General features: G+C 42.2%; 1 protein-coding gene, 1 long non-coding RNA gene and 1 other non-coding gene across 3 annotated transcripts; 1 reads left to right on the top strand and 2 right to left on the bottom strand.

The window, feature by feature from the left end:
- Positions 1–34: 34 nt before the first annotated feature.
- Positions 35–6,735, top strand: LOC131469647 (uncharacterized). Its single transcript, XR_009241823.1, has 3 exons — positions 35–113; positions 316–381; positions 6,074–6,735. It is a non-coding gene; the product is annotated as an uncharacterized LOC131469647 (long non-coding RNA).
- trnag-gcc (transfer RNA glycine (anticodon GCC)) lies at positions 925–995 on the bottom strand. Its single transcript has one exon. It is a non-coding gene; the product is annotated as a tRNA-Gly (tRNA).
- uba2 (ubiquitin-like modifier activating enzyme 2) lies at positions 2,814–13,612 on the bottom strand. Its single transcript, XM_058644857.1, has 17 exons — positions 13,376–13,612; positions 12,022–12,105; positions 11,590–11,660; positions 11,416–11,480; positions 11,225–11,325; positions 10,979–11,100; positions 10,794–10,861; positions 10,532–10,653; positions 9,664–9,763; positions 9,396–9,547; positions 9,176–9,269; positions 8,917–9,029; positions 8,579–8,734; positions 6,096–6,192; positions 5,526–5,631; positions 5,271–5,422; positions 2,814–4,206 (listed from the first exon to the last, which is right to left on the bottom strand). Exons 1-17 carry the CDS (start codon positions 13,514–13,516, stop codon positions 3,962–3,964), a joined length of 1,989 nt encoding a protein of 662 aa, XP_058500840.1. The 5' UTR covers positions 13,517–13,612; the 3' UTR covers positions 2,814–3,961.
- Between the last annotated feature and the right edge of the window lie 304 nt (positions 13,613–13,916).

Raw genomic sequence — 13,916 nt, forward strand, 5'->3', positions numbered from 1 at the left:
ATTACGGTTGTTTGTTTGCGCTGTGTCCACGAGATGGCGATAGCTACTCGTTAGTTATCTGTGGCTCTAAGGATGCTGGGAAGTTTCCGCTACGGAAGTGTCACTGGACAGAGGTAAATGATGAGAAATGAGAGATTATTTGTTTGTACACAGACCTTATTGTGAGTGTTTACAACATATTATCGTTTATTGTCAAGTCTCCTCGTTGTCTACAACTCACCAGTTATCCCGTTTGTATTCATGAACGCAGACAGTGTGTAACTTTGAGTTAGCATGTTGCTAATACCGTGGATCTGTATTTGTACACACACACAGGTTGCTAGCTGAACGTTAGGTAAAGTTAGCAGAGAGACCACAGAGGAAGAGGGACCTCCAAACATGGTGAGTTAACTATGGGGTGAATCAGCTTCACGCTAACTACTGAGCAGCGCTCCCCTAACACTCAGAACTCAATAAATATTACTTGATATTACGTAAATAGTATGTTTTGCGAATTGCACAAATCAAAGAAGAAGAAACACTTATTCATTGGATCGTGTTACAAACTTTACATGCACACTATATGATCTAATAAAAGACGTGTGTAATGTAGATGGTTATAATGTAAATATTATAAATGGCAGATATGGGAAAGAAATAATAAAGATCGTTGCATTGGCAGAAACACTGACACTTTTTCCAATTCTTAAAGCGATAGACCACCTGGAATCTGTTTAGAGAGTCAAACGTCTCCCAACTGGCTTTAAACTTGAACTCAACCTATAGTTTAAACCTATAAATCTATATGTCTGCTGTGCAGCTCTTTCTACAAGCCTTACATCCAAACTATATTATCGAATAAAAGTTATGGGTAATGTGAATGAAAAAAAAAAAAAATGTCTATGTCAAATGCCAGATACTTAAGGAAAAAAAAAAAAAGATTGTTGCATTGGCCGGGAATCGAACCCGGGCCTCCCGCGTGGCAGGCGAGAATTCTACCACTGAACCACCAATGCTTGATGTCGGGGAGCGAGGAAATTTCAGCTAAACGGCCCTAAATTTCAGCTAAACGGCCCTAAATTTCAGCTAAACGGCCCTAAATTTCAGCTAAACGGCCCTAAAACGTTTCCCATTCATTCTCTATGGTAGTGCTAAACCACTACGGGTGTAATGTTCCTCCCGGCCACTCGCACCTTTGGCGCTGTTGTGCCCGCCCGCTTACTGTAAACACGCCTTCCTCACGCAAAACACTTCTTCATTCAGTGTGACAGGCTGGAGATCCGAAGCGCACGACATTTATCGCAGAATACTTGGTTTTATCCAACAAACAAACGTAAGTAAATAAGTAAAGAGATGTTTTGATGACGGACTATATCAATAATGTGCAGATATTTACGTATTTACAGCTTGAATCTCGTACGAGACGCGCAACTTTTCAGAAATGTATGTGATAAACCTTCGTTTTTTATGTCGGTTAAATGTATGTAAGAAACCTTCGTTTTTTGTGTCGGTATCACGCGTAAATACTCTATATGTTTTTAATATTTTCGTTTAAGTCTGTGTGTGTGTTTCTCTGTGTGTGTGTGTGTGTGTGTGTCCGCGAGACGTAACTTGTACGGTCAAACTTATCATTAATGCTTACATGGCACATATATCGTTTATAATGTGAAAATTATCTTTTTTTTTGAATGATAATGATTCACCACTGTCAAGAAAATACTATATGTAAGTGGTGAAGTCATGACAAAACTGCATGCTACAGTATGATAAGTGCTGTCCCCCCGTGCGGGAGACCGGGGTTCAATTCCCCGACGGGGAGATACTTTTTTTTCCCCATGTGGACCAGGAAAAAAAAAGAAATTAATACACGTAATACTCACTTTTTTTCTTAATTCTGACAGCAATGAAAGTCCCCGTGCGTCTTTTAATCTGTGTAAAGTGCAGGTTTGACATTAGTTTTTGACTAAATGCTAACGTGGCTCGGTCAATTTCGTCACAAATTAGCTGTAGAGTTGAGGAACATAGCTTTACTATATGAAAGCTACGTTCGAAACGCTACGTACGAAAACAAAACGTAAAACTTCAAGAAATCGAATAAGAAAAGCGTGGGTTTCAAAAAAAACGAACACACTCTCTCCACAGCCTCAATTATAGTCTCTTAACGGACACAGATAGTTGTCCAATTAGAAGCTGGGACATGACTCCAAATCAACAATGAACTAATAAATAAGGATTAAACTCCATAAATACTTAGACAAGTCAAAAAATACATTCACATTTATATCTGTTTAAAGCTAAAAGTGTCATTGTTCTTTATTTGGCAAATAATAAATGCACACTGGGCTTCTCCTCTGAGAAGTCAGGAATTAATCAAGCATAAGTTTGTAGTAAATAACTATAATTTGACATCTTAATCAAGAAATAATAACGTGCTTTACTATTTCTTTTACAGTTTTTTTTATAAAACAGTCAATTTGAACGCTCATGGATAACAATAATTGTATTTTAGCATTAAAAATGTAATTTCAGTTAAAGAGCGTCCAAATACTTGCATTAAACATTACAGAAACATAATCAAAACGTTTCAGCTCTTCTTTGTTCCACTTAACAAATAAATTATTAAAATTGAATCATTTTGGTTTGTGCACAAAACATTTTTCCAAGATCTTCTGATATTTCACTTACCGAACAAGTAATCGATTATGAAAACAAATAATAGTTAGTTGCAGCCCTAAACTAATCTGGGGATTTCTGTTAGTATGGGACCAGTTCATTCCTCACTTATATATAGATATGTTCACGAGCACCGATGGACAAGACAAAGACAAAGGAACTTCTGCATGGTCAAATTTATTGTCTTCATCAAATTGGTCCAAAACGGCTCCTTGCAGCCTTCAAAGAACAAGTCATATCACAATGAAATATGAAATCATGGACACCGACAGAGGTTGGACTGGAGCAGCTGCTCACCTGTGACTGTCTGTGTGTGTTAAATATATAAGAGCAGGATCCACCACCAGCGTCCAAGTTTCACCTCTACAGTACAACACATGACCGACTTCATCTACTCCATCTCCATCACAAATCAATCTACCACCTGTTCTGCACATTAAGTATTTAAACCGATAAAAAAATCCACTTATGTGGAAACATTAACACAGCGACTATAGCGGTCTGGATCTAAGCTGCTTGTGCTTAGTCGGAGCCTGTGAAGGTTGCAGGTTCACAGGGAGCCGTGTTTGCTCCACTGTGCTGCTGCTGCTGCTCTATGGCTGTTTGAAGAACTTCTTATTTTATTTTTTTAAATATCTAAGAGCCGATGCCTCACTGCAGTGGTGTTATGGAGGGCACAGTCGCTCGTCCTTAGCCACAACGTCGTCAGTTCTAGAAAAGAGGTAGCAAACTCACAATCCCAAAAATCACCATGTGGCTAAAGAAAGTTGCCCCGGCTGTGCCTCTGTGCTTTACCTACCCATTAACTAACAGAACCTACACAACTGCACACTCCAAGGTCAACCTCTCTTTTACTGTCGTCATCCACAACATTATTTTGGTTTCAAATGGTTTGTAACCTGACCACAAAGCACACAAAAACACCCTGACTTGTGTAGCATGAGAAATACAGTACATTTATAAAAAAAATACAAAAAAAAGCACTTGATTTTTTTGTTTTTAACCATCATATAGGGACAAGGAATGAATAAAAATAACAAAAAAAGAGGTTTGCGTGCGTGTACTTTTGAAAAACAACAAAACAAACTGTTTTTAAGTGGAGAATCTATATACAGCGTCATGTGGAGGGAGGAGGGGGGCGATCAAAGTACAGACAGAGTTGGGGGGGAGGGCGCGAAAGATAAAGTTGGGCAGTAAATTGTTCTTCATAAAAGAGGTGTTTTATTTCGGCCTACTGTCTGTCTCAAGTCAAAAAAAAATGACACTTTTAAAGAGTTCTCAGTCCTTCTGGAGACCAAGGAGGACGGGTTTAGTCCAGAGTGATGATGTCGTCGTCGTCGTCGTCGTCGTCATCGTTGGCGGCGGCTGCGCTTGACTGCGCCGTGCGGGGGCGCTTGGTGGAGCTCTCTCCACTCTCTGGGTCCGGGTGCTTCCTCTTGGTGGCGCTGCTGCTGCCCGCCGCTACAGAGCTGGAGGACACAACCTTCTTCTCCTCCTCCTCCTCCTCCTCGTCGTCAGAGTCCACGATCATGAGGTCATCGTCCTCTGATTGACCTGAAAGACACAGGAGAACACGGTTCACACTCGGGTTTCATTTGCAGGTCTTTCTGACATCGAGTTCAAGCACCTTCAATGTGTATTTTAACAGAATATCGTTGTACATTTTTAAATTCACATAAAGAGATGCTGCTGTGCTATGAACAAAATTCTCCAACTTATTCTTTTTCTACATCTAATGTGCATCGCTGCGACAGTAGCTCAGTGGTAATGCTTTTAACTGGAAGGGTGTGGGTACGATTATCGGTTCCGCTAGTCCAGTGTTTCCCAACCCTGGTCCTCAGGGAACACTGCCCTGCATGTTTTAGATTCAGAGGGTCAGCTCGTCAACAAGCTCTGCAGAAGCCTGGTAACGAGCTGTTCATCTGAATCAGGTGTGTTCCCTGAGGACCAGGGTTGGGAAACACTGCGCAAGTCTACATGCAAGACACTCACGTGTGTGACCAGAAATCATTTACATTTAAGTAGCTAAAAAAAATCTTGTTTTAATTATTAAAATACTCAATTGAAGACATTTGTCCTTCTAACGTCGCATATGCAAATTATGTGGGAGCCAATGGGAGTCGTAGCTCCTATGAATGTAGTCAAATTGTACACCAAGTGCAGAATATTTGGAGAAAACCATATTGTCCCTACCAATATCAGAGATGGGGCAATGCATACGTGTGCACAAATTCAGTGAGCGGATTTTACGAGCGTCATTGAATGCATCACAGCCAAGCAGAAATATCACTGCAAGTCACAGAGCTGAGTGAGTGTAATTTACACAAACGAGGAACGAGTGCGCTGCTCTTAGTGTTTAAGTGTTAGAAACGAATAATTCACAGTGAAGTCTCTCTCTCTCTCTCTAATCCGGTGTATTGTGTTTTCGACGTTTGGGAACCTCAAACCCTTTTTTTTTTTTTTTTAAACCAAAAAAGTACTCAATTAACGGAGAAAATAATCAACAGATGAATCGATTATGAGAATAATTGTTGTCTAGAACCGTGTTTTCATGACGTTAACATGATGGCAAGGAATCTAGACCTCACTTTAGATAACAGATAAACAGCTGTGCTGACCTTTAGAGGAGGTGGACGGCTGGGCGGTGTCCTTGTTGCCATTGGTGATGCTGTTTCCCTCTTCCTGGTTAGTCTGCGGCGGTGGCGGTGGCGGAGGTTTGTCTGGAGCTTCACCAACTACCTCGAATTCCACATCCCGCTCAAGTTCCTCACTGTCAACAAATGCAACAAAAACAACAACATTCAGCATTTTATTTATGGTTCGCTCCCTGGGGCAGCACCATGAAAACTAAACGCACGAGTAGAGCGACATACGTGTGCAGGACGTTGACGAGGAGCGTGTAGTCTTGCAGGAAGTCGTCGACTTGCAGGCGGCTGCCGTTACGGATCCCAAAGTCTGAGAGGAATTTGCTGTTGTTGTCTGTGAAGGCGGGAGGAAAATTAGACTTACAGTACACTTATGTTCATTTATTCCAAAACACTTACTCTTTATTCACCAGGGCTGCAACTAACGACGTCTATTATTTGAGCTATTAATCGCGTACTTGTTTGGTCCAATGAAAATGATATTGATGATATGATGATATCCTCGAATGTGTTGTTTCGTCTACAAACCAGTCGTCAATCTTAAAAGATGATTTTTTTTTTGTTTCAAAAGTCAAAACAAACCTACTTCTGACTCCAGTACGATAATTTGCAAACTTAATACACTTAAATAGGCTTTAACGTATGAAATTACAACACAATTAACACAGGTCAGTGCACCAGTGCACCAGCTGAAATATAGAGGGGATAGAGCGCCCTCACCTGTCCAAGTAAAGACTCAAAGTGCTTTTTCATGCTTTCATTTTCTTTTTTAACAGTTTCCCCCCCAGTTGTCCTCACCTTCTGTCTCTCCTTCCTCTGAGGAGATGAGGATTGTCCCTTTTCCGTCTTCTATCTGAACGTCTGGAGCCACCATGCCGAACCTTTCCTTCAGGATCTGAGCACAGGGGAAAACAAATAACAACATTAAATCATAAAACAAATAAACAAGGTGACGGTCAAAAAAGTATATATATAAAAAAAAAACAGTATCAAAAACTAGAGTTGGGACAACATACGCAGCTCAAATGTGTCTGTGTGTCACTGGATTTGCACTGCGATCCTGATTTATTGTAATTCTACAAATATTGCGATCAGATAGTATCCATATTTACGATTCCCTTTTCCTCCTTTGTGTAGAGTCACGATGTATTTTCTTTGCACATTCACATTTTTTTCTTAACTGGGTAACAGGGGCGCTGCGTCCTCTCACCGAAATGCACTTTTAATGATTGTTTTTTCTTAAAAAATATCAAATTGATGCCAGTTAAACACTATTACCGTTTGCCAGAAAATGCAGAATGACTCCATAAATACCAAAAGTGTAGTAAGCAGACACTCAAAGGGCTTAAACAGCTCTGAATTCACATAAACACCACAGTCCCGATGTTGTGTTCTTTGCTATTTACTCTCATCTTAAAAGGGAAAATATAAGAACAAACATTAAAGGGGACATATTATACCCTATTTCCCCCATTAAAATAGTTCCCTGGTGTCCTAATGAACATGTCAGTGACATGCCTTGGTCAAAATACCATAAGGATGAAGCATCATAGCAGTTCAATAATCCTGCTAAGCCCGCCCCTTTCAGAACGCTCGGTTTTCGTGCATGGTCCCTTTACATGCAAATGAGACACAGGCAAACACACACCCACTTCTTCCAGGGAGTTTCTGATTTGTCCTCTTTACAGCGCTTTACAGCTCTATTCGTCTCCCCCTCCCTCCACTAGTTCTCCGACAATATCAACATGGCAGCGTGCGCAGAAAACAGCCAGAGTGCCGTCACAGGAAGAGACGTTCTACATAAGGATCGAGCCGAACAGTGCCGAACTGTTAATCAGTTAAAAACACTTAGGAACAGCACCACTGATCGCCAGCGGCGCGCGGCGAGCTGCATAAGCTGGCGCTGTATGTTACTGTATCAGACCGGTGACTATGCTCCGGAGACCTCGGCACCGCGGCACCGCTGATCGCCACCGCGGCACCGCTGATCGCCACCGCGGCACCGCTGATCGCCAGCGGCGAGCGGCGAGCTGCCTAAACGGCCGCTGTATGCGACTGATCGCCAGCTCCGGAGCATAGTCACCGGTCTGCACCGGAGCTGGCGATCAGTTGCATACAGCGGCCGTTTAGGCGGCTCGCCGCTGGCGATCAGCGGTGCCGCGGTGGCGATCAGCGGTGCCGTGGTGGCGAGGTCTCCGGAGCATAGTCACCGGTCTGCACCGGAGCTGGCGATCAGTCGCATACAGCGGCCGTTTAGGCGGCTCGCCGCTGGCGATCAGCGGTGGCGATCAGCTGATTTTCACAGAGAGTGCAGCACCTCTGCACAGAGAGTGCAGCACCTCTGCACAGAGAGTGCAGCACCGCTGATCGCCAGTGGCGAGCGGCATAAACTGCCGCTCGCCGCTGTATATGTGATTGTATCAGACTGAGTCTGTGCTCCGGTCATGGAGGACGTACTGAACAAATATTTTTAATTAGGACGTGTCAGAATGGTCAGTTATGAGATCTATGTGACCTTTTCTTAACAACGTGTGTGTGTTTGTACGTCGGTGAAATACGTCCCCTGACTAAATACGGCGACCGCTGGCCGCAGTCTAGTGCGAACACACGAACACACGTTTGCTGACTTTATCCGGCACATTAGCTTCATATATCAAATCCTCTGTGGAAGTTTGTGTAAAACACTGTGCTCCACTGTGCAGCCACCAACAGCACACTTGTCCCTCCGCGTTGACATAATACCGCTCTTCCTCCCTCGCCTGCACTCTCGCAGGGACAAGGTGGAGCTAAGGTGGAGCTCTCGAAGTAAACTTACTGGTGGGGCGGTAACATTCGCGGTGAAATGCGCATTATGACGTCATAAGCGCAGGGAATTCAACATCGAGTGTTTTATCGCCTATACTTACACTAAGGGGAACCACGAAAACATGACGGAGTTTTCTTTTTCCACACTTTGGTGACTGGTAGGGCCTCCAGAGTCCCAAATATAAGTATTAAAATGGTTAAAAAGTTGATTTTGCGTAATATGTCCCCTTTAATGTCTAACGCAGTGTGGCCCTCATTCTCCCTTTTTCTAGAAAAAAACCCTGATATTGTACATTTTTACTTATGACACAGTTCTTCTTTTTATACTCTTAATATACTCTTTGATAGGTTGTACAGCTCTGTTATTTGTTCTGGCGTAGGGTGAAAAAACACAAATGGGTCAATAGATTTGTCCAGAATAGGCTGAAGTCAAACACACACACACACACACACACACACACACACACACAGCTCACCCTGTCCTGCAGAGAGAGGACCATGGTTTTGTGGACGTTCAGTTTGACTGTGACCTCTGGTTTGCTGGCACAGACGTAGCAGTTGGCCTTCGGAGGATCCAGGACACATGGGACCAGCAGCTTCTTCCTGAGGTTGGGACACTTGTTCAGGAAGATCTGAGACGAGACAAAAAGACAAAAAGTTTTTACAATTACAAAAAAAAAAAAACATCAGTACAAACAGAAGCACATTTTAGTGACAGATGCCACAAAATAACATTTGTTGTCGTTCTCTCTCTAATCACTTGATTATGCTGAAAGTTTTTTCACAGAAATAACGCGAAGGAAGCTGAACTGACCGTGCGACAGGATTCTAGTTCCCCTGACAGGATCTTGAGCCCCTCCAGCACGATGAGCCCAGCAATGACGGCGTTGGTTGTGGCTATAGCAGGGATGATGTTTCCTGCCATGGCTGAAACAAATAAATCATTTACATTTACGTGACCCACTAGGATCCGTCTAATTCTCAGTCATGTGTAATATTCTTTACAAAATAAAGAATACACTAGGTTTGCACTGAAACTGATTTCTAGTTTAAAAAACATTGACAAAACTTACATTTAACATCAAAGCGGCTCTTCATGTTCATGCTGAAGATGTGCATACGAAGGTTTGACGCAGCTGTAACAAAGTCCATCGCTGGGGGGTCGTCCTGACGACAAGAGGACACAGTGTGAAGACACGAGTCACACCAAAAGGTACATTCTTTGCCTTCTTCTATAGGGTTTAAAAGCAGCTTTGATCCATGATGTAGAAAATTTCAAGTTCCGTCCCTTACCTTGTCCCAGACGAGCTCAGCACCGTCTCCCTTCTCCTGCAGCTGGGAGCGGAGAGTCTCCACGCTGTGCTGGAACAGCTGGCAGTAACCCCACACACCCAGAACCTGCTGGTCCTTCAGCCCTGAAACTGGAGTGTCATCCTGAGGACGCACTGAGCCAAACAGAGATACAGATAAAGATCCTGACAAATGCACAGCGCCAAGAGAAAGACATACACTCTACAACTAGTCAATGTTTTCAATCAATGACACAAATATTCACACATACGCTTGTCCTCCAGCTTGTGCCAGTCCAGAGGAGTAGGAGCTTTCCTCTTCTTCCACAGCTTGTCCATGGTCAACAGGTACATGATATCATCCTTGAAAAGCTGCAGAGAAAAGACAATGATAAACAAAGTTTGTGGTGGCAACACACTAAAATGTCTCCATGATTCAGGGCTGTGAGTTTTCTATGGTCAAATTCAAGCACTTTCATTAGATGTTTATAGAAGTACATAAGAGTCCATACTCACTTGTTTTTTTTTTACTTTTTAAATCACGTTATAAGACATGCTATGAACAGCCACATTTGCATTTTGTAACATGGGGATAGGAAATTTAAAGAAAATCACGTTTGTTTTACGTTTGCCATTTGAAATTCAACTTACAGAAAAAGTGAGAGCAGTTTTCATTTTACAAATGATTTTAATTTTTCCATCGAATCAGTAAACAACTCAAGTCAGATAGCTATTTGTTGTGAAAGATTATTTTCAAATGCTTTAGCTATGGCTTCAAAGATTAATCGACTTAAATCTTTATTTCTTTACTTTACATTCTCTTTAATCATTAACATAACTAACAACCTTTTTGATTTTTCAGCATCTTCAGCAGAATATGTGATTGTAATACTTATGGTTTGAGAACAAGATATGTAATATGAGAATATCATCATTTCCAGATTTGGGAAACCATGATTAATATTTGCTGATATTTCATGGTTAGTTGCAGTTTGAGTCTTTTTATTCCAAAATTCAAGCACTTTCAATGATTTCAAGCACCTGTAAGAACCCGTGCTCCGTCCATCAGGACGTGAAGAGTCAAAATTTTTTATACCAGTAAAATCTTTAACAATGTCTTGTGATTTTTCTGATTGTTACCTTGTTGAAGAGTTTGACGGGGTCGTAGCCAGTGGAACGGGCCCACTCCTTGGTGGAGACGCGCTTGATGTCTCCATCCTTTTCTGAGGCTGTGGCACGAGCTGCTGTGTCCTCTGGGTTCCCTGTGTGCAAGTCACACAGTTTCACACACTTGCATATATCTACCATTATCACTATCTGACCATTTCTGTCACAAATGGAAGGAAAATAAGTGACTGAGGAACAAAATGTGAATGTAATGCAATACTGCGCTGTGACTCACATGTGGCCTCTGGGTCTGCTGTGTCCGGTGACACCTCTTGATCTGCATCCTCTTCTCCAAACAGCTGACTAAGTTAAAGAAAAGACAGACAACGGTAGGTGAACTAATGCAGCTTTCTCACATTTTAATCTCTTTGCAGCTCAACCACACATTTTCTATATCACTTGAAGGATGCCAGAACTTACTTGAAGAGATACTTGGCCCAGACGATGCAGTGTATGGGCTCGGATGGAGTGTTTCTGATGGTGCAGCCTGGGAAGGTCTTCTGGGTAGGCTTAGGTTGGCACTCGTAGCACTCAGTCAGTCCCTGGCAAAGGAAGAGAGTGTGGACAGGACAGGGGGGAAAAAGGGAACAAGAAAGGATAAGAGAAAACGTTTAATTAATGTTTTATTGCTCTGCCATAATGTAGCCCAAGATGTGCATGTCCTACCTTTTTGATGACTGTGACTTGTCCCAGGTAACCCGCAGTGCCACTCTCTATCAGAGGGATATCAGCCGCCAAACACATCCTGTTCACATGATTGCGGGCCGCTATGGAGACGAAAATGTGATTTTAATTCCTCACCGTTAAACGTGTTGACAATTAAACCAAAAACAATGCCGAAGGTTGCACGTGATTACCTCTGTTATCCAGAGCGTTCATCACCAGCATGAACTTTCTGAAGAACTCTACATTGTAGTCAGCGCTGTTAATAAAAAAAAAAAAAAGAGAGAGAGATTCCGTGTCAAAAGTGATTCAAGTGTTATTATATACTGTATGTGTGAGACGGACAAGAAAGACAGAAAGCAGCTCACTTCATGACGCTGTCATGGTAGGCAGTGATATTTGCACTAGGACAGAATTGCAAGGCACTGTCCTTTGCCACCTGCAAAACAGCAAACATTCAAAGTCAGTCACTGAGGCAGAAATACACATATCTGCGCTAGTAATATAGCAATATACTTTGCTCCAGTTTTCTTTGCTCCATATAACAAAGACAACCATTAAATTTGCGATCAAATAATCATCATTTCAAGGTTTGACAAACACAGATCAACAATTTTCAACCATTTTTGACATTGTATGGACCACACAACTAAACAGTTAGTCAGGAAAGTGATTGAAAGATTATTCACTGATAAAAAAGAATCAGTTGCAGCCCTAGACAACACACAGAAGGAGATTTACTGTGTTTACATAAGAAGGGCTGCTTGAATAAGATCTACTCCAGGTTCCTGTTTACATACCTGTGCTTTAGACTTGCCAACATGCTTCTTCTGAAAGAGGAACTGACGATTCAGGTTGCTGACATCAATTGTGTCCAAGTCAATCTGTCAAAAATGAAAAGAGATTGAGTTATAATTCATGTATGCTTTCTGCAGACAGCAGAGATTTAATACTGCCCTTCACAGTTTGAAGTTCTCTTTAATTCTCATTCTCCCTCTCAAAGCTCCTCCTCTCATCTCCTCTCAGCCCTTTATAGTAAATAAAACTTCAGAAAAACCACAAGTATAGCTCATTTTCTTTCGTTCCCCTTTAAGATTTTACAGTGTTCAATACTTGCTGCTTGTAATGATTTAAATGTAATTGTCATATCATTGTCGGTTGTTGGCATGTTTAAACGTTTTGTTCTTGCTGGCTAGTTGCATCATTTGCAACTATAAATACTTCTTGCTATCTTTGTAACTGTGTCATTTTGACACTGATGATTAAATCTGTCATACATTCACCCTGCACATAATCGACAAATAAAGAAATGGTGGTGGGTATTACTCAGTCACGAAATGTTCTAGTGACCCCTTTAAGTACTTGTAGCGCAGGTTTGGAACTGGGCTTCTTTTAAAAAACGTTACTGCAGGGTGAATGTTTTTGTCCACAAGTTGAGTAAAACTGTTTTCCAAACATGACAAGGCTCAGAGCTCCACAGGAGGTTATAGACGTCTCTTATTAGTGAAACAAGCCACAGCTGGTTAGAGTTGAACAGATGTAGCCATAAATAAACATAACATTAGTATTATTAATGTGGGGCACTGATCTCAATGTGTTTCCCCTGGTTAAATATGCTTTATCAGGCTGTTTATTTGTCCATGCTATTTATAAGTGAAATAATAGAAAATAGTAAATACATGTAAACTGGTATGTATGTTATTCTACACTTTAGTTTGAGTATAATTGGTGGGGTCCATAAAAAGTCATCATTATATTCAGTAATATGTATAATATATAACTTAATAATAATAATGTGTGTAAATTGTGTCTGTGATGGCACGTAGCCATCACACCGGCCGTCACATTACAAAGAAGTTGAGCTAACTTAGCTGTGTTAATGGCGCCAAATGCTACAGCTAACAGTTAGTGTTCCTGTTGTGTTTTTTTTTTACTGTATAATACCCGCGTCTGTCCACTAAACTGCATTCTCAAGGGACGGAGGTGCAGCTAAATCCTGCCGATTCTGGTGTTTTACTTATATCAAAGCCACGGCTCGGGAATTCAGTGCGAGTCTGCAGTGAGAGAGCAGCACAAAGACCTGGCATGATAGCCAGCGAGCTAACACACACACACACACACACACACATACACACAAACATGAATGTGACGGACCACTTCGATGTTTTTGAAGCCGGTGAGGACAAGGTTCTTCAGCAGCTCGCAGCCAATGCCTCCCGCTCCCACCACCAGCACCTTGCAGGTGGAAAGGGAGTCCGCCAACTCTTTCCTGAGGGAACCCACTAGTTGGACCATGTCGATCGGCTAGAGATAGAACCAGAGCCTGTAGCGCCGGGAGGCTAGCGGCTAGCTTCTTCGCCTTCAGAACCTAAGTCCCGCCCACTTCCATGTCACCCGACTTCTTCTCCGGGAGTATTCCGAGGCGCTTATTGACAAATACGTTGCCTGAGCGCCCTCTGTCTCTGGCGGCTGGAAACGCGAGGCATAACCAGGCTCGGCCCAAGCCTTTATGGGGCCCTACTGGCGTTTTCATGGTACCAGCACGACACGGTCCAGTCCAGTATGGCTCGACTCTACACGGTTTGGTTGGTTTTCCTTTACAATATAGTTCCTCACACTAAAACACTAAAACTAACCCAAACTATTATGACCTTTTCATTTTCCATTAGGTTTTCCCTGGAAAATGTTTTGTGTC

This window comes from Solea solea, chromosome 12, assembly GCF_958295425.1.
Source record: "Solea solea chromosome 12, fSolSol10.1, whole genome shotgun sequence".
Lineage (NCBI taxonomy): Eukaryota > Metazoa > Chordata > Actinopteri > Pleuronectiformes > Soleidae > Solea > Solea solea.